Below are 26,909 nucleotides of genomic sequence, written 5' to 3'. Positions count from 1 at the left end.
AACTAGATGGCACTTTCTGGAAATGAGCAAAGCCCAGCGCCTCAAACCTAGGGGGTGGGGGGTGGTGAAGGGCCCCAGCTCACGAGATGGCCTGCTGTTCCCAAGAGTTTCTCTTGCTCTGAGGCTACATACCATCTCCATTTCTCTTTGAAATCTGTGGCGGCCTTGCAGCATCTGCTGCTTATTTTATGAACTGAGGCAAAAAGGAGGCCCCGAAGCCCCCCCACCCCCGACTCTGCTTCTCCCAGCACTCTGGTGTTCCCGTTTTGATTGTCGGCTCCCCTGAAAAGTCCTGCAAAGATCTCAGCTGCCCACCAGTATTTGGCAGGCTGTCTGGTGTGCATCTTTTCTCTTTAACCAGGGTCCCATGCAGAGTGGGAGAACTCCTGCAGACAGCAAAAGCACCGAGGCCTCACATAGGTCTCAGTTACTTGGACTAAGAGCCCTCAATTCAAGTACTTTCAGGAACAAGGCAGGCTGCATGATGAATGGAGCCCACTGGGATGGGCACTGAGTGGTCCTGCTCAACTCCAGCCTGTTTGTTGCAGGAACCACAGACCCAATATTAATAGATTTGGGGGGCAGGGAGGTGAAATCTCATTTTTATGAGTTGGCAACTATTTTTAAAAAACCTTAAAATACCATGTGTGTGTGTGCTAAGTTACTTCAGTTGTGTCTGAATGTGTGCGATCCCATGAACTGTAGCTCACTAGGCTTCTCTGTCCATGGGATTCTCCAGGCAAGAATACTGGAGTGGGTTGCCATGCCCTTCTCCAGGAGGAGATCTTCCTGGCCCAGAAATCAAATCGATGTCTCTTATGTCTCCTGCATTGACAAGTGGGTTCTTTACCATCAGTGCCACCTGCTGCTACTGCTGCTAAGTCGCTTCAGTCGTGTCCGACTCTGTGCGAGCCCCAAATACCACGTGGCCTAAGCTAAAAAAACCTATGAGTTAGGCTCAGTTCTCGGGTACCCAATTCACAATCTTTGGTTTAGGTTTTGACTTGAGTCAGTTTTGTGGTAGGAATTATCCAGAGAATCATCTCATTCTTCTCTTTGCTTGGTGTGTGTATGGATGCAGTCCTTGCTCTTGAAATTATAACTGTCCTGATGTTTGCTGAGCTGGGTTTGCTCAGATCAGTGAGTGACAGTAGAGAACCAGCAGTGCTGGGATCCAGGCTTATTCTGCAAGAAACCAGCTGTGTGGCCTTGCTCACATGAATCTCCTGGGTTGAGCACTCTCATTGATAAAAATGAAATCGCTGGTTGAGGGACTGCTAGCGTTCCTTCCAGTTCCTAAATTTCATAAATCTATAGCTTTAATTTACATAATTGAATTACTTTCCTTTGTTTGTATCTAAAATATCTAGACTAGGTACTTACAGACTCTGGTACCTACACATCTGATTTACTAGAGTAATGGGGACCTTTGAAGTATAATTTTTCCAATGACTTCCCTGAAAAGAGAGGCTAAAGTGACTGGGTTCTCTAAAATGAAGTGCCTCTTCACTTCCATAGTGGCAAAAACCATTTGGAATTTCAGTGATATTTGGGGAGAGTTAATGGAGAAGGAGGGCAAACATTTCAATCAAGAACAGTAAGAACAGGGACTTCCCTGGTGGTCCAGTGGTTAAAAATCTGCCTTGCAATGGACAGGATGTGGATTCCAGCCCTATTTGGGGAACTAAGATCCTGTATGTTGTGGGGCAACCAAGCCCATGTGCCACAACTAGAGAGCCTGCATGTCACAACTACTAAGCCTGCCTGCTGCAACGAAGGCCCCGCGTGCCTCAACTAGGACCCGATGCAGCCAAATAAACATTAATGTGTATTTATATATACATATATGAAAGAATAGTAAGGATGTTGTAGCCACACGTCCCGGGAAACAAACTCACTCAGAAGGACAATGCAGATAGTGGAGTGCAGTTTATTACACCGGCGGGCCCAAGGCAGAGTCTCCTCTTAGCCAAGGACCCCAACCAGCATTTGTGAAAATCTTTTATACCCCATGTGTACGTGTCTGAACCCACCACTCCAAATTCCTTGAGACTTACATAAACCAAGGAATCCCAATAACCCCATCATTCACGTGCTATGTGCTCAAACAGTCAAACAATTAGCCAATAATCAATAAACCCAAGGTTATACTCTGATAGATACAGAAAAATTTATGGCATGTCTGGAGGAAAAGGTGATTAGTGTATGTTTTCTCTTGGGTGATGAGTAACCTAGATATGATCTTCAAGGTTCCCCAGTCTGGAGGGCGTCTTATCCTTCTGTTTGTTTTCATAGGCACTAAACACAGAGTTCAGAGTCCATTGGAAAGGTGGCTGAGCATGATCAGCATGAACAGGCCTAAGATGGAGTCCAGGCCCTATGAATTCCTTCTTCAAGGACAGACAAGGATGTGAAGGAATTGCAACCGTATTCATCACTGGTGGGCATATAAAACGGTGCAGCCACTTTAAGAAACAGTGCCTCAAAATATTAACCGTAGAGTTACCATATGACCCAGCTGACCCAGCAGTCTAGTTCTAAGTATATATCCAAGATAAAGGAAAACTTGTATCTACTCAAAACAACTTATACATGAATGTTCATAGCAGCGTTATTCATGATAGTCCCAAAGTGAAAACAACTCAAATATTGATTAAAAATCAAATTAATTAATTTTTGACTAGTAAAAATTATATATATTTAGATGTACAATGTGATGTTTTGATATACGTATACATTGTGAAATGATTACAATAATCAAATTAATGGGTCTATCACCTCCCATGGCTATATTTTTGATGGTAAAAACACTTGAGATCTACCTTTTCAGTGAATTTCAACTGTATACTACATTATTATTAGCTCTATTCACCATGCTGTACCTTAGGCCTCTAGAACTCATTTATCTTATAACTAAGATAACCCTTTGATCAATATATCCTCTTTTTCCTATCCACCAGCCCCTGGTAATAACTGTTCTACTCTGTTACTAAGAAATTGACTTTAATATTTCATACATTAGTGAGATTGTGTGATATTAGTTTTTCCTGTGTCTGGTTTATTTCACATCATATAATGTCCTTTAGACTCATCCATATCTCAAATGAGAGTCTTTCCTTTATTTGAAGACTGGATGATATTCCATTTTGTATATATACCACATTTTCTTGATCCATTCATTCATTGATGGACACTTAGATTTTTTCCATATCTTGGCAATCGTGCACAATGCTATAATAAACATGGGAGTGCAGATTTTTCTTTTGAGATTGTGATTTTATTTTATTTTTGGCAGTATACCCAGAAGTGAGATCACTGGATCACATGGTAATTCTATTTTTAATTTTTAGAGGAAACTCCACACTATTTTCCAAATGGCTGTACCAATTTACATTCCTACCAACTGGGTAGAAGTGCTTCCTTTTCTCTACATCCTTGCCAACATTTGTTATATTTTTAATTTTTTGAAATCATAGACATCATAAGAGGTGTGAGATGATAGTTCCTTGTGGTTTTGTTTTGTATTTTCCTGATGATTAGTCATATTGAATACTTTTTCATATACCTGTTGGCTATTTGTAAGTCTTCTTTGGGAAAATCTCTATTCAGGTACTTTGCCCATTTTTAAATTGGATTATTATTATTATTGCTACTGGTTTGTATGAATTCCTTGTATCTCCCAATACCCATAAAGAAAGAAAGAAAGAAAGTGAAGTCACTCAGTCATGTCCAACTCTTTGCAACCCCATGGACTGTAGTCCACCAGGCTCCTCTGTCCATGGAATTTTCCAGGCAAGAGTATGGGAGTGGATTGCCATTTCCTCCTCCAGGGGATCTTCCAGACCCAGGGATCGAACCCGGGTCTCCCACATTGCAGGCAGACACTTTACCATCTGAGCCACCAGGGAATACAATGAAATATTATTCTGCAATAAAAGGGAATGAGGCACTAATACATGCTACAACATGGGTGAATCTTGAAAGCATTAGGCTAAATGAAACAAGCCAGACACAAAAGACGCCGTATTGTATGATCTCATTTATATGATGTGTTCAGAAAAGACAACTCTACTGAGACAGAAAACAGATTAGTGGTTGCCGAAGGCAGAGGAAAAAATGGGAGAAATGAGGAGTGATGATGAAAGGTAAGAATTTTCTTTTTGGGGTGATGAAAATGTTCTGAAATTAGACAGTGTTGATGGTTGCACAGCTCTGTGAATATACTGAAAACTACTTACTTGTCCACTTTAAAGGGTGATTTGTTTGGTATGTGAATTATATCTCAATAAAGCTGTTTTTAAACAAGTAGAGTAAGAGGACTTCTCTGGTGGTCCAGTGGTTAAGAATCCACCTGCCAATGCAGGGGACATGGGTTCAGTCCCTGGTCTGGGAAGATCCTACATGCTGTGGAGCACCTAAGCCTGTGTGCCACAATCACTGATTCTGTGCTCGAGAGCCCATTCTCTGCAACCAGCCCCAGTGAGAAGCCCATGCACCACAACTGGAGAATACCCATGGTCGCTGCAAGACCATGTGCAGCAATGAAGACTCAGCACAGCCAAAAATTAATTTAAAAAAAAGAGTAAGAATAAAAATATTTAAATGAAGGAATGGATGAGTACAGTGTTGAACAAAAATTAATGAGAAACAGGGGAAAAGAGTGTTCTATGACCAGGTTAAATTACTAATATATCTTTTTAGAGATTTCATTTTATTTTAAGAGAGGACTGTTTTTTTGGTTTTTTTTTGACAGGCAAATTATGATTAGGGAAAAGGATGGTTAGCAATCAGAAATTGTGATTTTCCACTCTTGGCAATGGTTTTAAGCACAAAATTGTTTTTCTGGTATTTTTATGCAGTGTTTTGAAGCTCAGGCAGCCTGTTACTTTATTTTTCAACTACATTTGTTTGAGTTTGGCTGGTTTGAGTTAGTGATGAGGATGCATTATGGCAAGGGACACTCATGACATCAGTACCAATAGGGCTGCCAAAACTCTGGAGCCCTCGCCAAGCCCCACGCCTTACAAAATCCAAATCACAAAACAGGAAGAGTGGGGGATTTTGCTGAATTGTGCTATGTTTGGGGGAGTTGGTGTTTAAGTGCCAAAGGTGAGAAACATTCTAGCAAGAAGTATGTGTGTTAGTCACTCAGTTGTGTCTGATTCTCTGCGACCCCATAGACTGTAGCTCGCCAGGCTCCTCTGTCCATGGAATTCTCCAGGCAAGAATACTGGCTTGGGTAGCCATTCTCTTCTCCAGGGGCTCTTCCCAACCCAGGGATCGAGCCTGGGTCTCCTGCGTTGGTAAATAACTCTTCACCATTCTGAGCCACCAGGGACGCCTAGCAGGAAGTGCTTGATTAATTGCAAGGGTTATTTCAGTGGAGTGTAAATTCAGCTCATGCTTTGTCAAATTCTCTAAGAGAAGGAATTACAAACTAAGATGTATACAGGGGCCTAGCAGGTGAAATAGACAAGATCACGTCACCCTATCCCAAGGGAGTAGCCCCTTCTCTGGCTGGTTGCGGCTACATAGGAGAAAGGACGAGTGTTGCCAAACCAAGCTTCTGATCTTCAAAAAGAAGATGAAGACGTAACTTTTACATTTTTATTTGTTTATTTAATGAACTCACATCTTTTCTTCCAACCCTTTTTTTTCTCTTTTGGCTATGCCATGTGACCTGTGGGATCTTAGACCTCTGGTCCCAGGCCCCTGGCAGTGAAAGCTTGGAGTCCTAACCACTGAATCACCAGGGAATTTCCAAGATGTGTGTGTGTGTGTGTGTGTGTGTGTGTGTGTGTGTGTGTGTTTAAAGAGAGAATGTCTCCTTTTGAAATGTTGCTATCTAACTAGAATAAAGGATGCAATGACCCACAGAATGGGAGAAAAAAATTGATATTTCTAAGTCATATATCTGATGCTGGAATTACATCTAGAAATATAAAAAATGCTTACAACTCAATAATGAAAGAAATAATCCAATTTAAAAATGGGCAAAACATCTGAACAGATATTTCTCCAATGAAAAAATACAAATGACCAAAAAGCACATGAAAATAAGCTCAACATCATCAGCTACCGGGGAAATGCAAGTCAAAACAGTGAGGTACGATTTCGCATCCAGTTAGATGGCCAGAATCAATAAGAAAAATAATAACGCATATTGGTGGGGATATGGAGAAACTGAATTCCTCATACACTGATGTTGGGAATGCAGAATGTGTAGCCACTTTGGAAAGTATTTCTGCAGTTCCCCAAATGGTTAAACACAGAGTGATAATATGACTCAATGTTTCCACACATAGGTATATAATCATGAGAAATGAAAACACATGTTCACACAAAAACTTAAACATGACTTCATAGAAGTCATATTTATCCTAGAAGTTCATAGAAGTATTATTTACCATATCCCCAAAGTGGAAACAACCCACATGTTCATCAGTTAAAATATAGGTAAACATTATAGGGAATATTATTTGGCAATAAAAAGGAATCAAGTACTGATACATATGACACCATAGATAAACCCTAAAAACATTATGCTAAGCTAAAGAGGCCAATGACAAAAAAAACACATATATTATGATCCCATTCATACATGTCCAGAAGAGGCAAAACTATAGAGACAGAAAGTGGCTTAGTGGTTGCCTAGAATGGGGAGGATGAAGGGAACTGGGGAGTGATGCTAAAGGGTGTAGATTTCTTGTCGGTGTGATGAAAATGTTCTAAAATTGATAGTGGTGATGGCTGCACAGCTCTGTGAATATACTAAAATGCCTCTGGATTGCATATTTTAAATAGGTGAATTGTATGGTATGTGGATTATATACCCATAAAGCTGTACTAAAAAAGAATACAGTGAGGGCCACAATAAAACATATCTGCGAGGCTGCCAACTTCAGGTTCTCTTACTAGGACTTGATCAAATGAACAACAGGTCTGGAAGGGGCTGGTCCCATCTAATTTTTAGGAAACCAAGGAAGAAGTTGCTCTACCAGTTCTAAAGTCATGTGCCTTTTTAGAGGCAGAGCCAGGACCGGAGTTTGTCTTTTGATTTTTGACCATTAGGCCATGCTAAAAGTGAAAGTGAAGGTGCAAGTCACTCAGTCGTGTCCTGTCTTTGTGACCCCATGGACTATATAGTCCATGGAATTCTCCAGTCCAGAATACTGGAGTGGGTAGCCTTTCCCTTCTCCAGGGGACCTTCCCAACCCAGGGATAGAACCTAGGTCTCCCACATTGCAGGAGGATTCTTTACCGACTGAGCCACCAGGGAAGTCCAAGAATACTGAAGTGGGTAGCCTTTCCCTTCTCCAGGGGATCTTCCTGACTCAGAATCGAACTGGGGCCTACTGCAGGGCAGGTGGATTCTTTACTAGCTGAGCTACCAGGGAAGCCCTTCTATCCAGAGCCCCTCTTGCAAGGCACAGCCAGGAAGGGAATGTGAGAAGTCAATGTCAGGAGCAGCGAAATATACTCTTTCTTTTGTTGCATCTTACAAAGGTCCCCCCAAGACTTCTTGAGAAAGGGATAAAATACGGTTAAAAGGAATCCTCCTTAAGGGAAGAGACAAACATTGCACTTCCCCGAGTCTCTTTTTTTTTGTATAGCATGGGAGGGTGTGTGTATTTTAGAGTCACTTACTCAGTATGTTTCTGATTCATTTACACTTAGCTCATCAATATGTTGTTTGTGCAAGAAACTTTTGATGTCCAAGAAATCTTCTGGGCCTCTTGAGGTTTTTTTTTTTTAAACCAGAAAACAGAGCTTTGCCAAGAGTAAATGGAACTCAGATATCAAAGGTCTGAGTTCAGTTTTCATTGAATACAAAGGGTGAGTGGATTCTGATCTGAGCCAAATGCATTCTCCCACCCTTAATTTACAGTACATTGTTTTGGCAGGCTCTACGATCCTGAAAGTTGGCTTTTCTTCTCTGATTCCTTTCTAGGGTGTAACCACAGGCCTATCTTTTAGTTAACTTTACAGAGAATAAGACCATATTAAAACAATTTATGAGAGCCTCACTCATCACTGTTCCTATAACTATCAATTTTATTAGAACAAATTGAAATGTTTGAAAAGGTTAAAATCATCCACTGAAGTTGTAATTTTGTTTAATAGCCTACAGGAATCTCTATCTTTTCAGTCCTCTCATTTGGGGGTTTACCAACAGGGATGTCCCACCTCCCCAATCAATGGTCAGGCCATCAACCAGTTATCAAGTTGAACATTGAAGGACTACTATAACTTGTGATGCTCATATTTGAGGGATGGAACAACTTCCCTTCTTTTACCTTCTCTCTTCAAAGGTGAAAGGATCAGAGAATTGATCAGTATTGATACTTCGAATTTCTTTTAGATTAAAAAAATCTCAGAAGAACCAAAGAAGCAAAGAAAAATTAAGATCATCACAAATTCTGCCACTTTGAGGTAAGCATTATTAATATTCTGTGAATTGCTTTCTTTTTATTCTTGATTATTTATTTATTTAAAAAAATTTTGGCCATACTGCACAGCATGTGGGATGCTAGGTCCCTGACCAGGGACCGAACCCTTAACCCCTGGCAGTGGAAGCATGAGTACCAACCATTGAACCATCAGGGAAGTCCCCGATTACTTTTTATTGTAAAAAATAAATCTATATCAGTATTAAATAGGTGTGCATGCTAAGTCACTTGAGTCATGTCTGACTCTTTGTGTGACCCTATGGACTGTAGCCCAGCAGGCGCCTCTATCCATGGGATTCTCCAGGCAAGAATACTGGAGTGGGCTGCCATGTCCTCCTCTAGGGGCATGGGACCCCTTCCGACCCAGGGATTGAACCTGCATCTCTTATGTCTCCTGCATTGGTAGGCTTTTTTTTTTTTTTTTAATTGTTAGTGTCACCTCGGAAGCCCAATATCTTAATTCACAATTGTCAATATTAATACAATTATACCCATTTCATACATAAAATCCAGTTGTACAGAAGGAACATAACTTACTTAAGTGATTCAGTGAGGGCTCTTTGATTGCAAGTGACAGATAATTCATGTCAAACTGACCTAAACACAAAAGGAAACTTTCTGGCTGAGATCTAAAAAGTCCAGAGGGAGATCTGGTTTCAGGCTTTCAGGATACAGGGCACAAATGATATTATGAGGTTTCTGCTTCTCTTTCTCTCTCTGTGCTCTGCCTTCTGCTGCTTTAGTGCCATTCACATGTTGCATGGAGAGCCAGCAGCTCCAGAGTAGGTGCTTTTGGGTTCTTGCCTGGCAAAGGAGAACAAGGCTCTCTTCCAGCAATTGCCTCGGAAATTTTGTTGCATTGGTCCTGTTTCTGAGCCTGTCCCTGTGGCTTGTCCTGGAATCCAAGTGTTTCACCAAATAACTTGGACTGAGAGTAAGAGAGGGAAGGATGGAAGCAAAGATGGATCCTCAGGGGGAAATGCAAGAACGGTTACCAGAAAGATAATGGGTGAGTGCTGTGTGGCCAAAATAACAGTTCCACAGTTCATATACTTGAAACGTTTAGAACTCACTTTGTATTGTTTCCTAGGGCTTTCGTAACAAAATACCACAGACTGGGTGGCTCAAACAGAAATTTATTAACTCATAGCTCTGGAGGCTGGAAGTCCAAGACCAAGGCGCACTCAGTATTGGTTCCTTCTGAGAACCATGATGGAAAATCTGTTCCAAGCCTCTCTCCTAGCTTCTGGTGGCTTGCTGGCAGTCTTTGGAGTTCTTTGACTTATAGAGGCATTGCTCTGATTTCTGTTCTCATCTTCACATGGCATTTTCTCTGTGTTCAAATTCTCTCTTATAAGGACATAAGTAATTTTGATTAGGGATCCACTCTACCTGAGTACAATCTCATTCTAACTAACTATATCTACACTGCTCTACTTCCAAATAATGTCACCTTTTGAGGTTTTGGGGTTGAGGCTTCAACATATGAATTTTGGTAGGACACAATTCAAGCCATAACATATATCCATAAAATGTTTCTTTGTTGTTGTTGTTTGGTCATTAAGTCGTGTCAGACTCTTTGCAACCTCAAGGACTGCAGAATGCTAGGCTTCCCTGTCCTTCACTGTCTCCCAGAGTTTGCTCAAATTCACTTCCACTGATGCAGTGATGCTATCTAACCAACTCATACTCTACTGCCCTCTTCTCCTTTTGCCTTAGATCTCTCCCAGCATCAGGGTCTTTCTTTGGTGGCTTAGATAGTAAAGAATCTGCCTGCAATGCAGGAGACTCAGTCTCAGTCCCTGGGTCAGAAAGATCCCCTGATGGAATGGCAACCCACTTCAGTATTCTTGCCTGGAGAATTTCATGGACAGAGGAGTCTGGTGTACTATAGTCCATAAGGTCGAAAAGGACTGGACACAACTGAGCGACTACAATGTTTCTGGTTACATTTAAAATCCATCCAGTCTGAGTTGGAATGATGAATCCAGTTGCTTCCTGCTTTCCACTGTATGGACTAAAAGACTGTATGAGGTGAACCCTAGTCAGTTAGTTCAGTCATTTACTTGTGTCCAACTCTTTGTGACCCCATGGACGGCAGCACACCAGGCTTCCCTGTCCATCACCAACTCTTGGAGCTTGCTCAGACTCGTGTCCATCGAGTTGGTGATGCCATTCAACCATCTCATCCTGTGTCGTCCCCTTCTCCTCCTGCCTTCAATCATTTCCCTTCTCCTCCTGCATCAAGGTCTTTTCTAATGAGTCAGTTCTTCACAACATGTGACCAAAGTATTGGAGCTTCAGCTTCAGCATCAGTCCTTCCGATGAATATTCAGGACTTATTTCCTTTAGGATTGACTGGTTTGATCTCCTTGCAGTCCAAGGGACTTTCAGAAGTCTTCTCCAACACCACAGTTCAAAAGCATCAATTCTTTGGCGTTCAGCTTTCTTTATGGTCCAACTCTCACATCCATACATGATGTGAGACTAAGAGATTGTATGAGGACTATGAGATTGTATGAGGTGACCTCTAGGGTTCCTTCCATATAACCTAGTGATGATTCAGTGTCTGAGGGCGAGGAACCCATCCTGTCGCCTGAATGTACATCTCAGTCCAACCACTTACCAGCTTGTGGACTTTGGGCAAGTGACTTAACCTCTGCAAATCTGTCTCCTCAACAGTAAGATGAGGATGACAGTCTTTTACTCCTTGGGTTGTTGTGGTCGAGGCACAAAGTAAGTATTAGTCAACGTGACTGTTCAGACATGTGCGGACTTCAGAGATGGGAGGAGAGCCTGACATAACCCCAGTGTTCTCACCCTCTGCTGGTGATTCGGCTCAACAATTTCTCCCTGAGGTTCTCCTGAAAGAAATTCAAGATGGGGAGGGATGCTTTGTTATCCTGCAAACAGAAATTCAAATCCGGTTCAGAGAACACAAAGCATTTCTCTTTCTCCCCTAAAGCCAGATGCGATAAATCTTGAGCAGACTCTAGGCGATGTGATTATGAAATACCTGCTCCCTTTAGGTTCCACTTAATCTGTCTCTCTGACATCTATTTTTTTTTTTTCCCTTACAACTTGATCTTTCCCACCATCTTTCAGATGTGGGCTGGAACCAGTCATTTTATTTACAATCTTTTTTTTGGCTTCATAAATTTGGGGAAATGAAACAGACATCTGCTACTTTCCAAGGCGCCACATCTTTTAGTTCTTTTATACTTTTTCTGCAGGCCCTAATTTAGCTTGTCTAGATGCTGACTGAATAACAACTAGGACTCCAAGCTCTTGCTGCAGTGTAACTGCTTGCTACAGATGTATCAGGGCTTCACCAAGGTCAAAGGAAGAGGTGTAGATTGCTTTCATTCAGCAAATGTTTCTGAAGTGCTGACTTTGTTCCCAGTGTTGGTTTAATCACCAGGTTCATAACAATGAACAAGAGAGCCACCGTCCCTACCCTTGAGTACTGCACATTCTGGGGACATTCATTCAAGCAGAAAATATGTAAGGAGAACTTAGGACACGTCAGGTATTGTTCATCGTTAAACAACACAGACACCATTTCTGCACTAATGGCTATGATGTGTGTGTGTATAAGGTGGGGGCAGAATACAATATACACATACATATATTTTTTTATCATGTTAAAAGGTAGTAAGTGCTGTGGAAAAAAACAGAGCAGGGTAAGGGGATTAGGAATTTGGGGGGGAGTTACAATTTTAAATAGGGTGAGCATGGTAGGTCTGTTGAGAACGTGATGCTTGAGCAAAGACTTGAAGGCAAGAGGACGGGAAGGTGAGGAAGGGAGCCTGGATATTTGGGGGAAGAGCAAGTCCACGGGCTCTGGGGCATGAGTGTGCCCAACTTTTTCAAAGAAAGCAAGGAGGTCAGTTTTGCTGGAGCTGAGTGAGCAATGTGAGATCAGAAGGAAATGGTTAGGGACAAGTCAAGCAGAGTTTTTACCCTGAATGAAATGACGAACCAACAGAAAGTGCTAAGCAGAGCAAGGACATGATCTCAGACGTGAAAGGGCTGACCTGGCTGGTAAGTTTAGGCTCGGCTGTGCAGATGCCGGTGGTATTAGCGAAGCCAGAATAATCAATCACAAGGGTGAGAAGGTACGACACAGACCTGGAGGGGGGACAGGTTGGGGTAGTGAGAAGAAGAGGCTGGATTACGGATTTGTATTGAAGACAGGACCAACACGATTTTCTGACAGACTGGATGTAGGGTGTGAAAGAGGAGGCAAGGATGCCTCCAACATCTATCCACTGACTGCGGGAGCACGGTTCTGTTTTGGTGCGTTGGGCCAGGAGTGCCGTTCGGACATAAGTTTGAGATGCCTATTAGCTATCTAAGTGGAGTGAGCAGCTGGCTTTTGCCTGTAAAATTGATTTTGGGAATATGCTTACGCTTCAGGAAGTGAGATCGTGTTGAGGCACTTTCAGAACTGGGCACGTCCTCCTCCTAAAAGCTAGAACATCCCTGAAGGGCAGCTCATCGCGCCGCTGCAGCCCCTTCGGCCGACAAAGCCCTTCTTTTTCCTCTTTGGGGAATGGCGAGAAAAATGAACCGAAACCACAAGCCACGGCACGGCCTCCATTCCCTCACTAGCCGCGAGGAAACAAGCTTGGGGATCGGGATGGGAACGCAGATGGGTTCAGAGGAATGGGGCGGTCCGGGGTGAGTGGGCGGGGCCTGGGGTAGGCGGGGCCGCGGCGCGGGCGCACGCCTCAGAGAGGGGCGTGGCCGGCCTGGCGCGCGCGCTGGCTTCCTTTGCTCCTGCAGGTCCGCCGGCGATCAGCTGGTCTGCGCTCCACTGACGTGGGCCCGGCACGTCACCGCCGAATGGCAGCCTCCAGAAAGGCACCGCGAGTAAGGTGAGGGCGCTCTGCCGGGGATCCGGCGTCCGGGCAGCGCGCGGCCCCCCGGGCCTGGGCACGCATATTGCACCCCGGAGGGCAGGGACAAGCGGGTGAGGAGCTGCGTGCGGCCCACCGCAGTCGGGCGCCGGCTGGGGCTGGCTGGAGCCCCCCGAGCGAGGCCACAGGGGAGGGAACTATGCAGCCGGGCAAGTTCCGGTTGGTTTCCAGCGGTCGCGGGCACCCCCAGGCAGCCCGAGCCAGGTCCCCGGACGTGTGTGTGTGCGGAGCTGCGGCTATCGGCCCGAGGGGGCGGTGGCCATCGCAGCCCCTTCCCCGGCCGGGTGAGAAGGCCCGCTCTGGCAGGAAGTTGACCCCTACTGGCTCTTCTCGGGGTTCGGGAAGGCGGGCGATCCCTGCCCTCGCCCCTCTACCCTGGTAATCTAATCCTCAAATTACAACCCTGACAGTATGACACCTGCAGTTCGCCTTACTGATCTGTCACCGCCACAAGGATAGGCAACCGCGGGCCCTTCCCCACCCAAGTGTTTTCAGAGGCTAGGGAATAATACTTGGGCATAATCTCCAGGGAAGTCCCACCGGTAACCTGCCCTGGGTTCTCCCTGGATTCAGGGAGGTGAGAAGGATAATCCCCTGGTCTCACATTAACAGGTTGCAGCCTGTGCTTCCCCTATACCCAGGGAATACTTATCAGAGCAGCTAACAAAATGGGAGGAGGCTGCTAACAAAATGGGGGAGAGATAAGTTGAGGGTCACAAAGGTCAGAAGCCAAGCACCCTGGCAATCCACAGGATTGCCATCCTCTAACCAGCTGAAACTTGAATGAATAGGCTTCGCAGCCTGGGCAGACTCACTTGCTGAACACAGACCAAGGCTTGTGCTTGTGTTTGTGAGTGGAGGGATCCCAAGCCGACCTTGAGTTGAACTTGGCCTTGCCACAGCGTGTTAGAGATGAGTAGAGAACCTGCCCACCCTGTGAAAGGATGTCTGATGTGTGGCTAACCTGCACAGGGAAGGAGCTGCCTGTGTGTTAAGTGCTGGAGGTGGGTTCAGACAAGTGGATCCTGAGTTAGGGCCCTAGGCTGAGAAGTAGCCTTTGAGGACCAAGTTGGTCTTTGCTGGTTTCATAGACTCACAACATTTTAGGGATAGAAGGGTTTTTAGGCATAACTGAGAGAGCCTCTTTACCTCACACAGGAGGCCACTGAGAGCTGAGAGAAGGGGGCCATTTGCCCCATGTATTTCCCCTAATGGCAGAACTTGAGTGCTATCACTGTAAACATGACTCGGTTTAGATGATGGAAACTGAACTCAAATTGACTTAGTTAAGGGGTTGAGCCAGCTTCTAGTGTAGCTGAGTCCAGGTAACCACACCAGCTTCAGCCTTGGTTTCTCTCTTGTACTTCTTGGCTCTGATTTCTTTAGTGTTGGCTTCATTGTCAGGCAGACTTTCTCCTTTGGCAGATTATGACAATTGTAGTCTGACAGCCCCAGCAGAAATAGGGTCTTTTTACCTAACGGTTGGAGCAGAAATTCCAAATCTGATCCTCACTGGACCGATTTGATCCTGTGTTCATCACTGGTTTGGAAGGATGGATTGATCCTTTGTCCTTCGCTGGTTTGGAAGGATGGATTGAGCGGGCCTGGATCCCAGAACTTGGTGGGTGAACAGGTGAGACTCTTCCAACGCTGTGGGCTGAAAGTGGAGAAGAGACATTTTCAGAAGGAAAACCAAGGTGCTCTGACCAAAAGAGGGAGGGTTGGATTCTGGGTAGGCAAAAATAACATTGCCCACTTCACCCTAGAATCTGTTCCATTCTACCCTTGTCTCACCTTACAGGACATGACTGAGCATCTTGGTCCTTGTTTTGCCCCATCCTGAGTGATATACATGTGTGATTCTCATCCTAGGCTGGGGGCATGGGGAGGGTAATAACACTGCTGGGATTTCTTTAAAAAGAGAGAGGGAGAAAAATGTGCCATAACCATCTTATAAATAGATTGAATAGGAAGTTCTCTGCATGCTTCTTTCCTCTTACTCATCTAATGGCACATCATGACATCGAGAACGTGTTGGCTGGAGAAGGGGCTTCCCAGGTGGGTCAGTGGTAAAGAATCTCCTGCCCAGCAGGAGACATGGGTTCGATCCCTGGGTGGGTAAGATCCCCTGGAGAAGGAAATGGCAGCCTGCTCCAGTATTCTTGCCTGGGAAATCCCATGAACAAAGGAGCCTGGCAGGCTGCAGTCCATGAGATTGCAAGAGTCAGACACGATAGTGACTAAACAACAGCCACAGGCTGAAGAAGTCCTGGGCAGGAGAAGAGCACTGAAGTGAACCTTGGGAGGCCTAGACTCTAGTTCTAGACTAGCTGTTTCATCAGATAGCTCTGAGGCCTTGAGCAATTTGTTGATCTCTGTTTCTCAGTTTCTTTCTAGAGGTGGGAGCTGAGTTGGATCATCCCTCAGGTATATTCTAGCTCTAATATTTAATGATAACCTTGCTCCGAGAGCCTGAGAATGTGTCTGTCCAAGTTAGTGAAGGGTGGATGGATTTTGGACTCTGCAGAGACCAGGATATGACAGGAGCATGATTGTTTTAATGTTTAGCTGCTTTGTGGCTCCTTTGATCCTTACAGGAATATGGAGTTGGTGATGCTGACAGAGAGTGCTTGAACTCAAGTTCTCTGGGAACATCACCTGTCAGACTGATTTCTCGTCTTGTCTTTGCAGCTCCTAATGTTTATGGCTTGTGGCGAGTTGTTTCGTCTCATGTAAAGTGAATAATAGGGCTACTTTTGAATAGTTTCCCTCCAGCTCTCTTGTCCTGTGTGTGAACCAATCAGTTGAGTATGTAGAGAAATTGACTTCCTTGGCTCACCGTCTTTTAAATGTGTATATGAAGTCAAGGGAAATCAGGTAAGAATGTGACTTGTTTTCTGTCCAAGGAAAAGAGGTTTTTTACTTTGTAAAATATTATAACAACTTTATTGAGATATAATTCATGTACCACACAATTTACCTATTAAAAAGTACAATTCAGTGGTTTTGAGAATATTCCCAGAGTTGTACAACCATCACCATGATCAGTTTTTAGGACATTTTAATCCTCCCTGGAAGAAGCCCTGTACACAGTGCAGTCACTCCTTATTTCCAGCTCCATCCTACGTCTAAGCAACCACTGCCTACTCTCTCTCTATGGATTTGTTTCTTTTGGACACTGCATATGAAATCATACAATATATGATCGTCTTTGGCTTTTTTCACTTAGCATAAAATGTTTTCCAGCTTTACTATGTTGGATTACTACTGATTACTACAGCATATATCAGTTGGAGAAGGCACTGGTGACCCACTCCAGTACTCTTGCCTGGAAACTTCCATGGATGGAGGAGCCTGGTAGGCTGCAGTCCATGGGATCACTGAGTTGGACACGACTGAGCAACTTCACTTTCACTTTTCACTTTCATGCATTGGAGAAGGAAATGGCAACCCACTCCAGTGTTCTTGCCTGGAGAATCCCAAGGACGGGGAAGCCTGGTGGGCTGCTGTGTATGGGGTCACACAGAGTCGGACACGACTGACGTGACTTAGCAGCAGCAGCAGCATATATCAGTAATTATTCCTTTTTATTGCCAAATAATATTCCATTATATGTTTAGACCACTTTTATTTATCCATCAACTGATGGATGTTTGGGTTGTTTCTACTTTTTGAATATCATGAATAATGCTTCTGTGAACTTTGTTGTTAAGTTTTTAGGTGGACTTGTGTTTTCAGTTTCCTTTGGTATGTACCTAGGAGTGAAATTGCTGGGTCATAGGCTAAGACTGTATTTAATCTTTTGAGGAATGCTGGACTGTTTTCCAAAGCTACTGTACTATTTTACATTCCCACCAGTGAATTTCTGGTTGTTCCAATTTTGCCATGTCCTTGCCCATACTTGTTACTGTCTTTTTTTTTTTTTTTTCATTATAATCTTCCTAGGGGGTGTGAAGTGGTATCTCATTGTGGTTTTCATTTGCATTTCCTTTATGAATAATGATGCTGAAAATCTCATGTTGATTATTGGCCACTTCTCTATCTTCTTAGGAGAGATGTCTATTTGGAGTCTTTGACCATTTAAAAGTTTTAATATTTTTCTTTTTATTGTTGAGTTGTAATAGTCCTTTTTAAAAAAAGTTTTATTTATTTTTGGCTGTGCTGGGTCTTTGTTGCTGGGTGCCGCCTTCTCTAGTTGTGGTGAGTGGAGGCTGCTTTCTAGTTCAGTGCATGGGCTTCTCATTTTAGCGGCTTCTCATTTCAGGCTCTAGGGCATGTGGGCTTTAGTAGTTGCGGCTCATGGGGTTAGTTGCCCCTTGGCTTGTGGGATCTTCCCAGACCAGGGACTGAACCCCTGTGCCCTGTATTGGCAGGTGGTTGCTTAACCACTGGACCACCAGGGAAGTCCCTATAGTAGTTCTTCATATACTCTGGATACCAGAATCTTATCATATATTTGAGTTGCAAATATTTTATTTTATGGGTTGTCTTTTCACTTTCTTCATGGTATCCTTTGAAGCATTAAAGTCTTTAATGAAGTCCTGTCTGTTTTTCTTTTGCTGCATATGCTTTTGATGTCATATCTAAGAAATCATTGCCTAATTCAAAGTCAGGCAGATTTATGTCTATGTTTTCTTCTAAGAAAACATTTATGTCTGTGATCCATTTTGAGTTAATTTTTGTATATGGTGTGAAGGTGGAAGTTCAGCTTCCTTCTTTTACATGTGGATATCCATTTGTCCCATCATCATTTGTTGAAGAGACTGTATTTTTCTCCATTAGATGTTGTTGTTGTTGCTCAGTCCCTAAGTCGTGTCCTCCTCTTTGCAACTCCATGGGGGACAGCTTCCCTGTCCTTCGCCATCTCCCAGAGTTTACTCAAACTCATGTCCGTTGAGTTGGTGATACCTTCCAATCATCTCATTCTCTGTTGCCCCCTATTCCTCTTCCCCTCAGTCTTTCCCAGCATCAGAGTCTTTTCCAGTGAGTCAGCTGTTTGCATCAGGTGGCCAAAGTAGTGGATCTTCAGCTTCAGCATCGGTCCTTTCAATGAATATTCAGGGTTGTTTTCCTTTAGGATTGACTGGTTTGATTTCCTTGCAGTCCAAGGGACTCTGACTCTCAAGAGTCGTCTTCAGCACAACAGTTCAGAAACATCAGTTCTTTGGCACTCACCTTCTTTATGGTCCAGCTCTCACATCCATACATGACTACGGGAGAAACCATAGCTTTGACTATACGAACTTTTGTCGGCAAAGTGATGTCTCTGCTTTTTAATATGCTGTCTAGGTTTGTCATAGCTTTTCTTCCAAAGAGCAAGTCTCTTTTAATTTTGTGGTTATAGTCACCATCAGCAGTGTTTTGGAGCCCAAGAAAATAAAAGTCTGCCACTGTTTGCATTCCGCACACGCCCCTCCCCATCCGACCCCACCCAAACTTTTGCTATGAAGCAGTGGGATCAGATGCCGTGATCTTCGTTTTTGGAATGTTGAGTTTTAAGCCAGTTTTTTCACTCTCCTGTTTCACCCTCATCAAGAGGCTCTTTAGTTCTCTGCTTTCTGCCGTTAGAGTGGTATCATCTACATATCTGAGGTTGTTGATATTTCTCCTGGCACTATTGATTCCAGCTTGATTCATCTAGCCCAGCATTTCCTATGATGTACTCTGCATGTACGTTAAATAAGCAGGGTTACAGTATACAGCCTTGAAATACTCCTTTCCCAATTTTGAACCAGTCCATTGTTCCCTGTCTCGTTCGAATTGTTGTTTCTTGACCTGCATACAGATTCTTAGGAGGTGGATCTGGTTGTTGTTGTTTAGTCGCTAAGTTGTGTCCAACTCGTTTGTGATCCCATGGACTGTAACCACCTGCCAGGTTCCTCTGTCCGTGGGATTTCCCAGGCAAGAATACTGTGGTGGGTTGCTATTTCCTTCTCCAGGGGATCTTCCTGACCCAGTGGTTGAACCCATGTCTGTTGAACCCATGTCTCCTATATTGGCAGGCATATTCTTTACCACTGAGCCACCAGGGAAGCCCTCATTGATACATAAGGCTATCTTTATGCCAGTACCACACTGTCTTGATAACTGTAGTTTTATTAATTTTGAAATCAGGAAGGGCTGAATCCTTCAACTTTGTTCTTTTTCATGATTGTTTTGGTTATTTTGGATTATTTGCATTTCTGTATGAATTTAGGATCTGCTTATAGTGGAAGAAAATTCATGAATTAGAGACTGAGATTGAGATTTACCTGCCATGGTGATGTTTTATCTGAAACTTACTTATTTCATCACTGATATTGGGGTGAGAGATTTTCCATCTCATAAAGGAAAATTGCTTAGTCAAGTTGATGTTCCTCTCTGACTAAACCTTGCCACGTTTACTGAGGTCAAAGTCTGCAATAGCCTATTCTTTCTCTTCCTTAGGGCAAATTACCAGGATTTTCAGCTGAAAAATTTAAGAATAATTGAACCTAACGAGTTGACATACTCTGGAGACCCAGGTGTGGAAACAGGTAATAATTTTGCCTCTTACTTTAGATGTAACATCTCAGAAGGATTTTAGATTCCTCTACTTCAGCACCAAGTTGAGAGAGAAGGGAGGGTAAGCGATTAATAATTGATCATGACTAGGGCTGAGGGGATGTATGCCCAGAAATTAAAAACCATTTTGTCTTTTGGCTTCCTGAGTTGTTGCTTATTGTGTGTATGTATGTATTTTATGTATATGTATGTGTGTGTGTGTGTGTGTGTGTGTGTATGTATACACATATATATGTTACTTTTTTCAGTAGAAAGTAGAGAGAGATGGTTTTTGAATTCATTGTTCTTGGCATGGTGGTGATGGTGGTGGTAGTGGTAGAGATAGGTTGTTATTGAAAAAGTTCTAGTCTGATTTTTCTAATTTCTAATATAATTTATTGACATCCTTAGAGATTGGCTTTCAGTTTTCATCTTAAGACTATGAAATAAGTTTATAATGCATTACTGTGCTTTATAAATTGAACAGGCATTCAGGAAAATCCTCTGGGGAAAAATTTCTGGAACCATATCCTCTTCCCAGAACTGATTAGTTATATTGTTGGGTTGCCAGAAACCCAAATTCCAAAAAAAAGTGGTATATTTCTATATTTCCAGTCCCTTTTCTTTGGACTACCCAGGAGAACTACAGTGTTACCTTGTAGTTTACTGAAAAAGATCAATCCCACGAAGCACATTAGAAACTATAACTGATTTCTCTTTGGAAGATCAATGCTGTAACTATATGCAGTTTTAGGTCCTTTTTCTTTAAAAATGTAGCTGTATCCAACACATTTTGGGCCATGTTGGAGGAAGGAGAGGAAGGAATGAGAAGAAGAGGAAGTAGGAAAGGGAAAAGTGATAGAACCATTGGATTTAGAGTTTGGTGAGAATTTCTCTCTCTTTTTATTACGTATGAAGAAATAGAGCTTCAGGGAGCTTCAGTTGTCTGAGGTTGTAAATTCCAGCTGGAAACTGGAGCCCACTTGTTTTGACTCCTTTGGTTTTAGAGTTGCTTTAAGAGAGCTGCCTCTGTTATGTTCTCTAGATAAGATGATGTATCAGTGCATGGGCTTGGTATTTGAATCCTTGGGTCCTTATCCTGATGACCCACTTGACTTGGGTCATCAAGTATTTGACTTCTGTTTATTTATCTGTAAAATGGGAAGAGTTGAACCTCCCTGGGCAGGGATTATTATGAGGATTAACCACTAATGTATGTAAAGTTCTTGGCCCTTCCTCAGCAGTGGGACAGAGCAACAAACTCTAAAGCTCTGGGTGCTGGAGGAGCAGCTTGGCATCTGTGAAAATGCTAAGATGCCGAAATTGGAGTAAACCAGCCCCTTCTATTCTCGTAACAAGATGTGTAGGAATCCCAGCTGGTGCTTCAGATTCAGATTGAAGTAATATTTCTTGAGCTTCTACAGCGTATCCGTTGCCGTGTATGGTGCTTACACACAGGCTGTCATGTTAAATTCTTCTAGCCACCCAGTGAGGTAAATAGGGGGTGCTCTTCATGTAATTCCAAGCAGCGAAAAGTCTTTTGTTTGTGATAAAGGTTGAAGGCTTAGGAACTTATTTCTAAAAGCAGATCCACATATGCAAGAGACTTTCAAATGAGTCATTCTTTTTAGAGCATGATTTAAAAATACCTGGCAATGTATGCGCTAATTTTACATCATGCACTAGGTTTGTTGTTCTTGGCTCCCCACGTCTCTGCACACCCTGATTAGCTCTTGGCTGCTTCTAACGTTTCTGAAAAGTAATGGGATGTGGAATGAGCAGATGCTAAAATACGGCATCTTCTAGGATCCTAGCTTTTTTTCACAGAAGATTCATCGCTGTTATGTTGAGTCTGAAAAGATAGGCACAGAGCTGTGACACTCATTCAGCCATCTTCGAGTGAGCTTATGCGTGTATGAGATGCTGGGCTAGATACATGGATTCAGGGATGAAGATGACATGGCCCCCGCCTTAAGGAGAAGCAATATAGCCACCATTTCTCACCATTTTTCATATTGCTTTCATAGTTACTGTAGTTAATTGTGTATCTACCTCTAGTAATTGCAAACACAACATTTACTATGTGCCAGGCACTGCTTCTAAATGCTTTCCACATGGCAGTCCATTTAATCCTCATAAAAACTAGCCTATGAGGATCACAGCCATGGTTTTCGTTTCATCCATCCTGACTGTCATTTCAGCTGCCTGCGCAGTGGTTGGGTCTCGTGATTATACCTGCTTTGTCTCCTCCGCAACTCTAGCTGCTCACCCGTTCACTCACTTGTAAGGCCTGCTGTCCTGCAGCCACCTTTTCTCATTGTGTCCATCTCCATGATAGCTGCCTCCATGGCCACAGCCCATTTGTTGCCTCAGCCACAGCCATCCTATCTTCTGGCTGTGGTATTGGGAATCTTTGCATTGAGTCTCATACAGGTGACAAAGACATGTCTGCATCAGACCGAGGACACTGACCAAATGTGAGGGGCACGAAGGATGAGGAAGGCAGGCTCAGGGGAGATGTTAATAGTGGTGAGGGTGGCAGGGGGCATTGTGGAGGAAAGAGTGAAGATGCCCCTGTAGTGGAGTGAAACTAAGGATGCTGGTGATCCTGAGGGAGGCCAGTCTGGAGGAGGAATGCATTGATGAGGCGAGAGATGGTGATGAAGGTCAGAGTGCGTGCTGAGGAAGCAGGCTGTGTTGACCAGGAAGCAGAGATGTCCTTGACCGGCTCCATCTTGCCTTTGATGGTTTTCAGTGTGTGCTTGCCGTGCTAAGTCATGTCAGTCGTGTTGGACTCTTTGTGACCCTATGGACTATAGCCAGACTCCTCTGTCTGTGGGATTCTCCAGGCATAAACACTGGAGTGGGTTGCCATTCCCCCAGGGGATCTTCTTGACCCAGGGATTGAATTCATGTCTCTTATGTTTCCTGCATTGGCAGACAGGTTCTTTCCCACTAGTGCCACCTATAACTGAAGATTTTGTGCTTGCCATTGGGTCTGTTGACTTTACTGATGAAGTCAGTAACTGATACTATTGATCCGTACTACAGTCAGCTCAATAAACACCTAGTCAGTGCCAGCAAAATCCTTAAATCAGGATGTGTCCAAATAGAAGTCACATTCTTCTATTTGGAAGAACAGAGGAAATTAATGATGTCAAAAGAAAATACACTGGTTTCTATCATATAGTTGCTTTCTAAAATTCCAGATGCTCAGGCTGTACTCCTCCCTAGGTAGCTCTCATGTGCCACCAAGGTTGGAACTGTTCCAAAGGATGTCTACGTTTTAGCTTGACTTTTAAAAATATTAAATTGCTCAGAAATATGATTCAGAAGCACAAATTTATTTTGAAACCCCGAAAGACATCATAATAAAGTTTTCGGATGCTAGCAAGCTTGTGAAGTCACAATAGGTTTTATTTTGAACCCAGTGGAGGTATTAATATATAAGTTTAGGTCATTAGATACTTCTGATCCCTCTTTTTTATGTACATAAGAAATTATAGGCTCAGTAGGACAGACAAAAGGAAAGGATGTCCCTCTGAAAAGTATTCAGAAGGAACTGTAATGCAGGGATCATGGACATGCTTGATTCATGAACAGGACTGTTTCTGGTGTCTCTCTCTTTTGGAAACTTCTGTCTTTTGGAAACTTCTGAGTGGGAGCCCTAAGGCCAGTAACTGAAGCTGCCCTTGCAGATTATGAATAAGATGGGGCACTTTCCCAGTGAGTCCCAAGATTAGTATTATACCCTGTAGGGGAATCTATTGGAGATAACCATAGAGACTGAGGCTTTTATAGCCCAAGGTGGTGGTGGTGATGGAGAAGCACCAGATAAAACTGTTAAAGAAAAAGAACCAAAATAAAAAAAGAGATCCATACCTAGCAGACTATAAGCTACAATGAGTCAGAGTATACACTTTTTTTGGCAGATTTATTGATTTATTTTATTTTTGGCTGTGCTGAGTCTTCCTTGCTGCACTTGGGCTTTGTCTAGCTACAGCAGGAGAGGGCTGCTCTTCATTGCAGTGCGTGGGCTTCTCATAGCAGTGGTTTCTCTTGTTGCAGAGCATCGGCTCTAGGGCGTGTGAGCTTCAGTGGTTGCAGCATATGGGCTCAGTTGTTGTGGCTTCCAGGCACCAGAGCAATAGCCCAGTAGTTGTGGCACACAGGCAGGCTTAGCTGATCTGCAGCGTGTGGGAGCCTCTGCAACCAGGGCTCGAATTCATGTCTCCTGCATTGGCAAGTGGATTCTTAACCACTAGATCACCAGGGAAGCTCAGGGTATAAATTCTTAAAGATAACCTGTAGTACAATGGCCTCAATATAACTCTCCGTTATTTACAGGATGGTGCATTAGGATGTTTTTGGTTAAGCCAAGTATTTTTTGTTTGTTTGAAAAATTGGTTGGTAAAATCCCAAAGTCTGAAAACACCAAATGCTGCCTAGGATGTGGACCAGTGAATTTATTAACGGTGACAATGCAAAATGGTACAGCCACATTAGCAGACATTTGGTAGTTTCTTACAAACCAAATATCCTCTTACCATATGATCCAGCAGTCATGCTCCTTGGTATTTAGCCGAAGGAACTGAAAACTTACATCCATACAAAAACCTGCAACATGGATGTTTATAGCAGCTTTATTCAAAATTGCCAAAACTTGGGAACAACCAAGATGTCCTCCAGTTTGTGAATGGATAAATATTAATAAGCTGTGGCACATCCAGACAATGGAATAATAGTCAGCAATAAAAAGAGATGAACTATTAAGTCATGAAAAGACATGGAGGAACCTTAAATCCACATTGCTAAGTGAAAGAAGCCAATCTGAAAAGGCTTTATACTGTATGATTACAACAGTGTGACTTCCTGGAGATGGCAAAACTATGAAGGCAGTAAAAAGATTAGTCACACCAAGGGATTGGAGGAGAGAAAGGAAGGATGAATAGGCTGAGCAGAGAGGATTTTAGGGCAATGAAAACTATTAAACTCTTAAATCATAGTGATAGGTACACGTCACTATACATTTGTCAAGACCCATAGAATGTGCAGCACCAACAGTGAACTCCAGGGTAGACTATGGACTTTGGAGGATCATGGCGTTTCAGTGTAGATCATCAGTTTTTATACCACGTACCTCTCTGGAACTCGGCTGGTCATTGAGTTACGTGGGGGCAGTCTGACTGGTTTTGGAACAAACTCTTCCTGTTGTTGCAGACATCAGAATGGCTCCAAAGATAACTTCAGAGCTGCTTCGGCAGCTGAGACAAGCCATGAGGAACTTGGAGTATGTGACGGAACCAATCCAGGCCTACATCATCCCGTCGGGAGACGCCCATCAGGTACTGAGTGGAGATGGGCTGGTGATGGGATTCATCAACCCCTCCTTTGGTTTCCTCCTTTCCCCCCTCAGCGTGTTTGTACTCTAGGATTCTAGTTGTCAAACCACATCTTAAGTGTGTCCTCCAGGGCTCGGCACAGGGAACTGTGTCCATTTGAACAGTTTCTTAACCATAGGATTTCTCAGAGCCTTTGATATACTAGGGTGCACTGTGTAACTCTAAGAAGCAGATGAAATACTCAGCATTTTCCAGATTTAAATGTCTGTGGAATTTCCAGTCATCTCAGAGTGGAGTAGGGGACTCCATGTTCCAGGGAATTCCTTTGTCTGTTGATCTTCAGTAGCAGTTTCTATACAATAATGGGTTCGAACTTGCTCCTTGAAGAGGGGAGAGAAAGGGGAGAATAGTATGTAAAGAGGAGAGGCCGCTGAAGAGGAGAATCTGGCAAGTGAAAGTGGTTGAAAGGTTGAAGGAGGAGGTGGGAGAGCAGGTGTTAAGTGTAGAAGCAGAAGATCAAGCAGGACAGGGAGTTGTTGGATGTGGGAAGACGTGGTGGCCGGGTACATTAATGTTAAGTTTAGTAGGCAGTGGGGAGATAGAGAGAGACGTGGGATTTAGGGTGGGGGTTTGGTAATGGAATTCTTCCATTCGCCTCTGTTGTTTAGATGAACAGGATTCAGAGTTTCATCTTTCGTCTTGACTGAGGACTGAACGTGAGTAGGTAGCAGAGCTAGCACAAGTCGGGCCTTAGGAGTGTAGGTAGCAGAGGAGGCGGGCATCCACCATTTAAGAAGGACAGACCTTGGCCTTATCCTCAGGGAACTCCTTTCTTCTTCCCCTGCCTGGGTACTTCTGATGGGCCCTTACCTGCTTCCTGTCTGTCCCAGAGTTCAGCCTTTGGACTTGGGCTTCAGGTCACATGGATTCTCTGCCGGATTCATCAGTGGTGTTTTTCATTCTCTTGCCTTTTAAGCATCAGGCAGTTGCCCTGGACTGATATGACTGTAACTGTCCTATCTCAGTATTGGGTGGGATGGTGGAGCACATCAGGTAGCAGTTGGTATAGGGTCTTCCGTAAGTCCCTGTATCAGTAAGGTTCTCCAGAGAGACAGAACCAAACACATGCATATGGGGAGAGAGGGAGAGAAAAGAGAGAGAGATTATGATATTTTGAGCAGTGGCTCACACAACATCAGCTCCCTTGGTTCTCAGGCTTCGGTTTGAACTGGAGTTACACCTCTGGCTTTCCTGGTTCTTCAGCTTGCAGAGGGTACCAGGGATGTTTTCACATCAAAGGCCTGAGAACCAGGAATGCTGAAGTCTGAGAGCAGGAAAAGATGGATGTCTCATCTCAAACAGGAGAGAGCAAATTTGCCCTTTCTGCTCCTTTTTGTTCTTTTTAGACTCTCAACGGATTGGATGCTGCCCCTGTATATCTGAGGGTGATCTTTATTGGGTCTGCCAACTCAAATGTTAATCTTTTCCAGAAACAACCTCACAGACACACCCAGAAATAATGTTTTACCAGCTTGCTATCTGGGAATCCCTTCACCCAGTCAAGGCCACCTAATATTAACCCTCACAGCCTCGCACACTGTTGTCTGAAATCGGGTCTGTCCTTTCAGAGTCTCACAAGCTGTCATGGAGCCCCAGCCAAACTCCTAATAGCT

The 26,909-nt window shown here is 43.5% G+C and overlaps 1 protein-coding gene and 1 long non-coding RNA gene across 7 annotated transcripts in view; one reads left to right on the top strand and one right to left on the bottom strand.

The window, feature by feature from the left end:
• Window positions 1-8,835: 8,835 nt before the first annotated feature.
• Window positions 8,836-13,119, bottom strand: LOC139179977 (uncharacterized). Its single transcript, XR_011564280.1, has 2 exons — window positions 12,863-13,119; window positions 8,836-11,314 (listed from the first exon to the last, which is right to left on the bottom strand). It is a non-coding gene; the product is annotated as an uncharacterized lncRNA (long non-coding RNA).
• Window positions 13,120-13,190: 71 nt separating this feature from the next.
• The window catches only part of XPNPEP1 (X-prolyl aminopeptidase 1), a 51,898-nt gene continuing 38,179 nt past the window's right edge, over window positions 13,191-26,909 (top strand). For 3 of the 6 annotated variants that reach the window (XM_070780805.1, XM_070780804.1, XM_070780808.1), the window contains exons 1-3: window positions 13,191-13,330; window positions 19,799-19,887; window positions 25,115-25,239. In XM_070780805.1, the coding sequence (XP_070636906.1) occupies window positions 13,299-13,330; window positions 19,799-19,887; window positions 25,115-25,239 (246 nt within the window). In that variant the 5' untranslated portion in view covers window positions 13,191-13,298. Of the gene's footprint in view, window positions 13,426-13,784; window positions 15,006-19,798; window positions 19,888-25,114; window positions 25,240-26,909 lie in introns of those variants that run through there. The other 3 variants (XM_070780809.1, XM_070780806.1, XM_070780807.1) reach the window with 3 other exon arrangements.

The sequence above is a fragment of the Bos indicus genome, chromosome 26 (assembly GCF_029378745.1).
Source record: "Bos indicus isolate NIAB-ARS_2022 breed Sahiwal x Tharparkar chromosome 26, NIAB-ARS_B.indTharparkar_mat_pri_1.0, whole genome shotgun sequence".
NCBI lineage: Eukaryota > Metazoa > Chordata > Mammalia > Artiodactyla > Bovidae > Bos > Bos indicus.
Note: the sequence above shows the minus strand (reverse complement) of the source record. Positions and strands in the feature narration are given on the sequence as shown.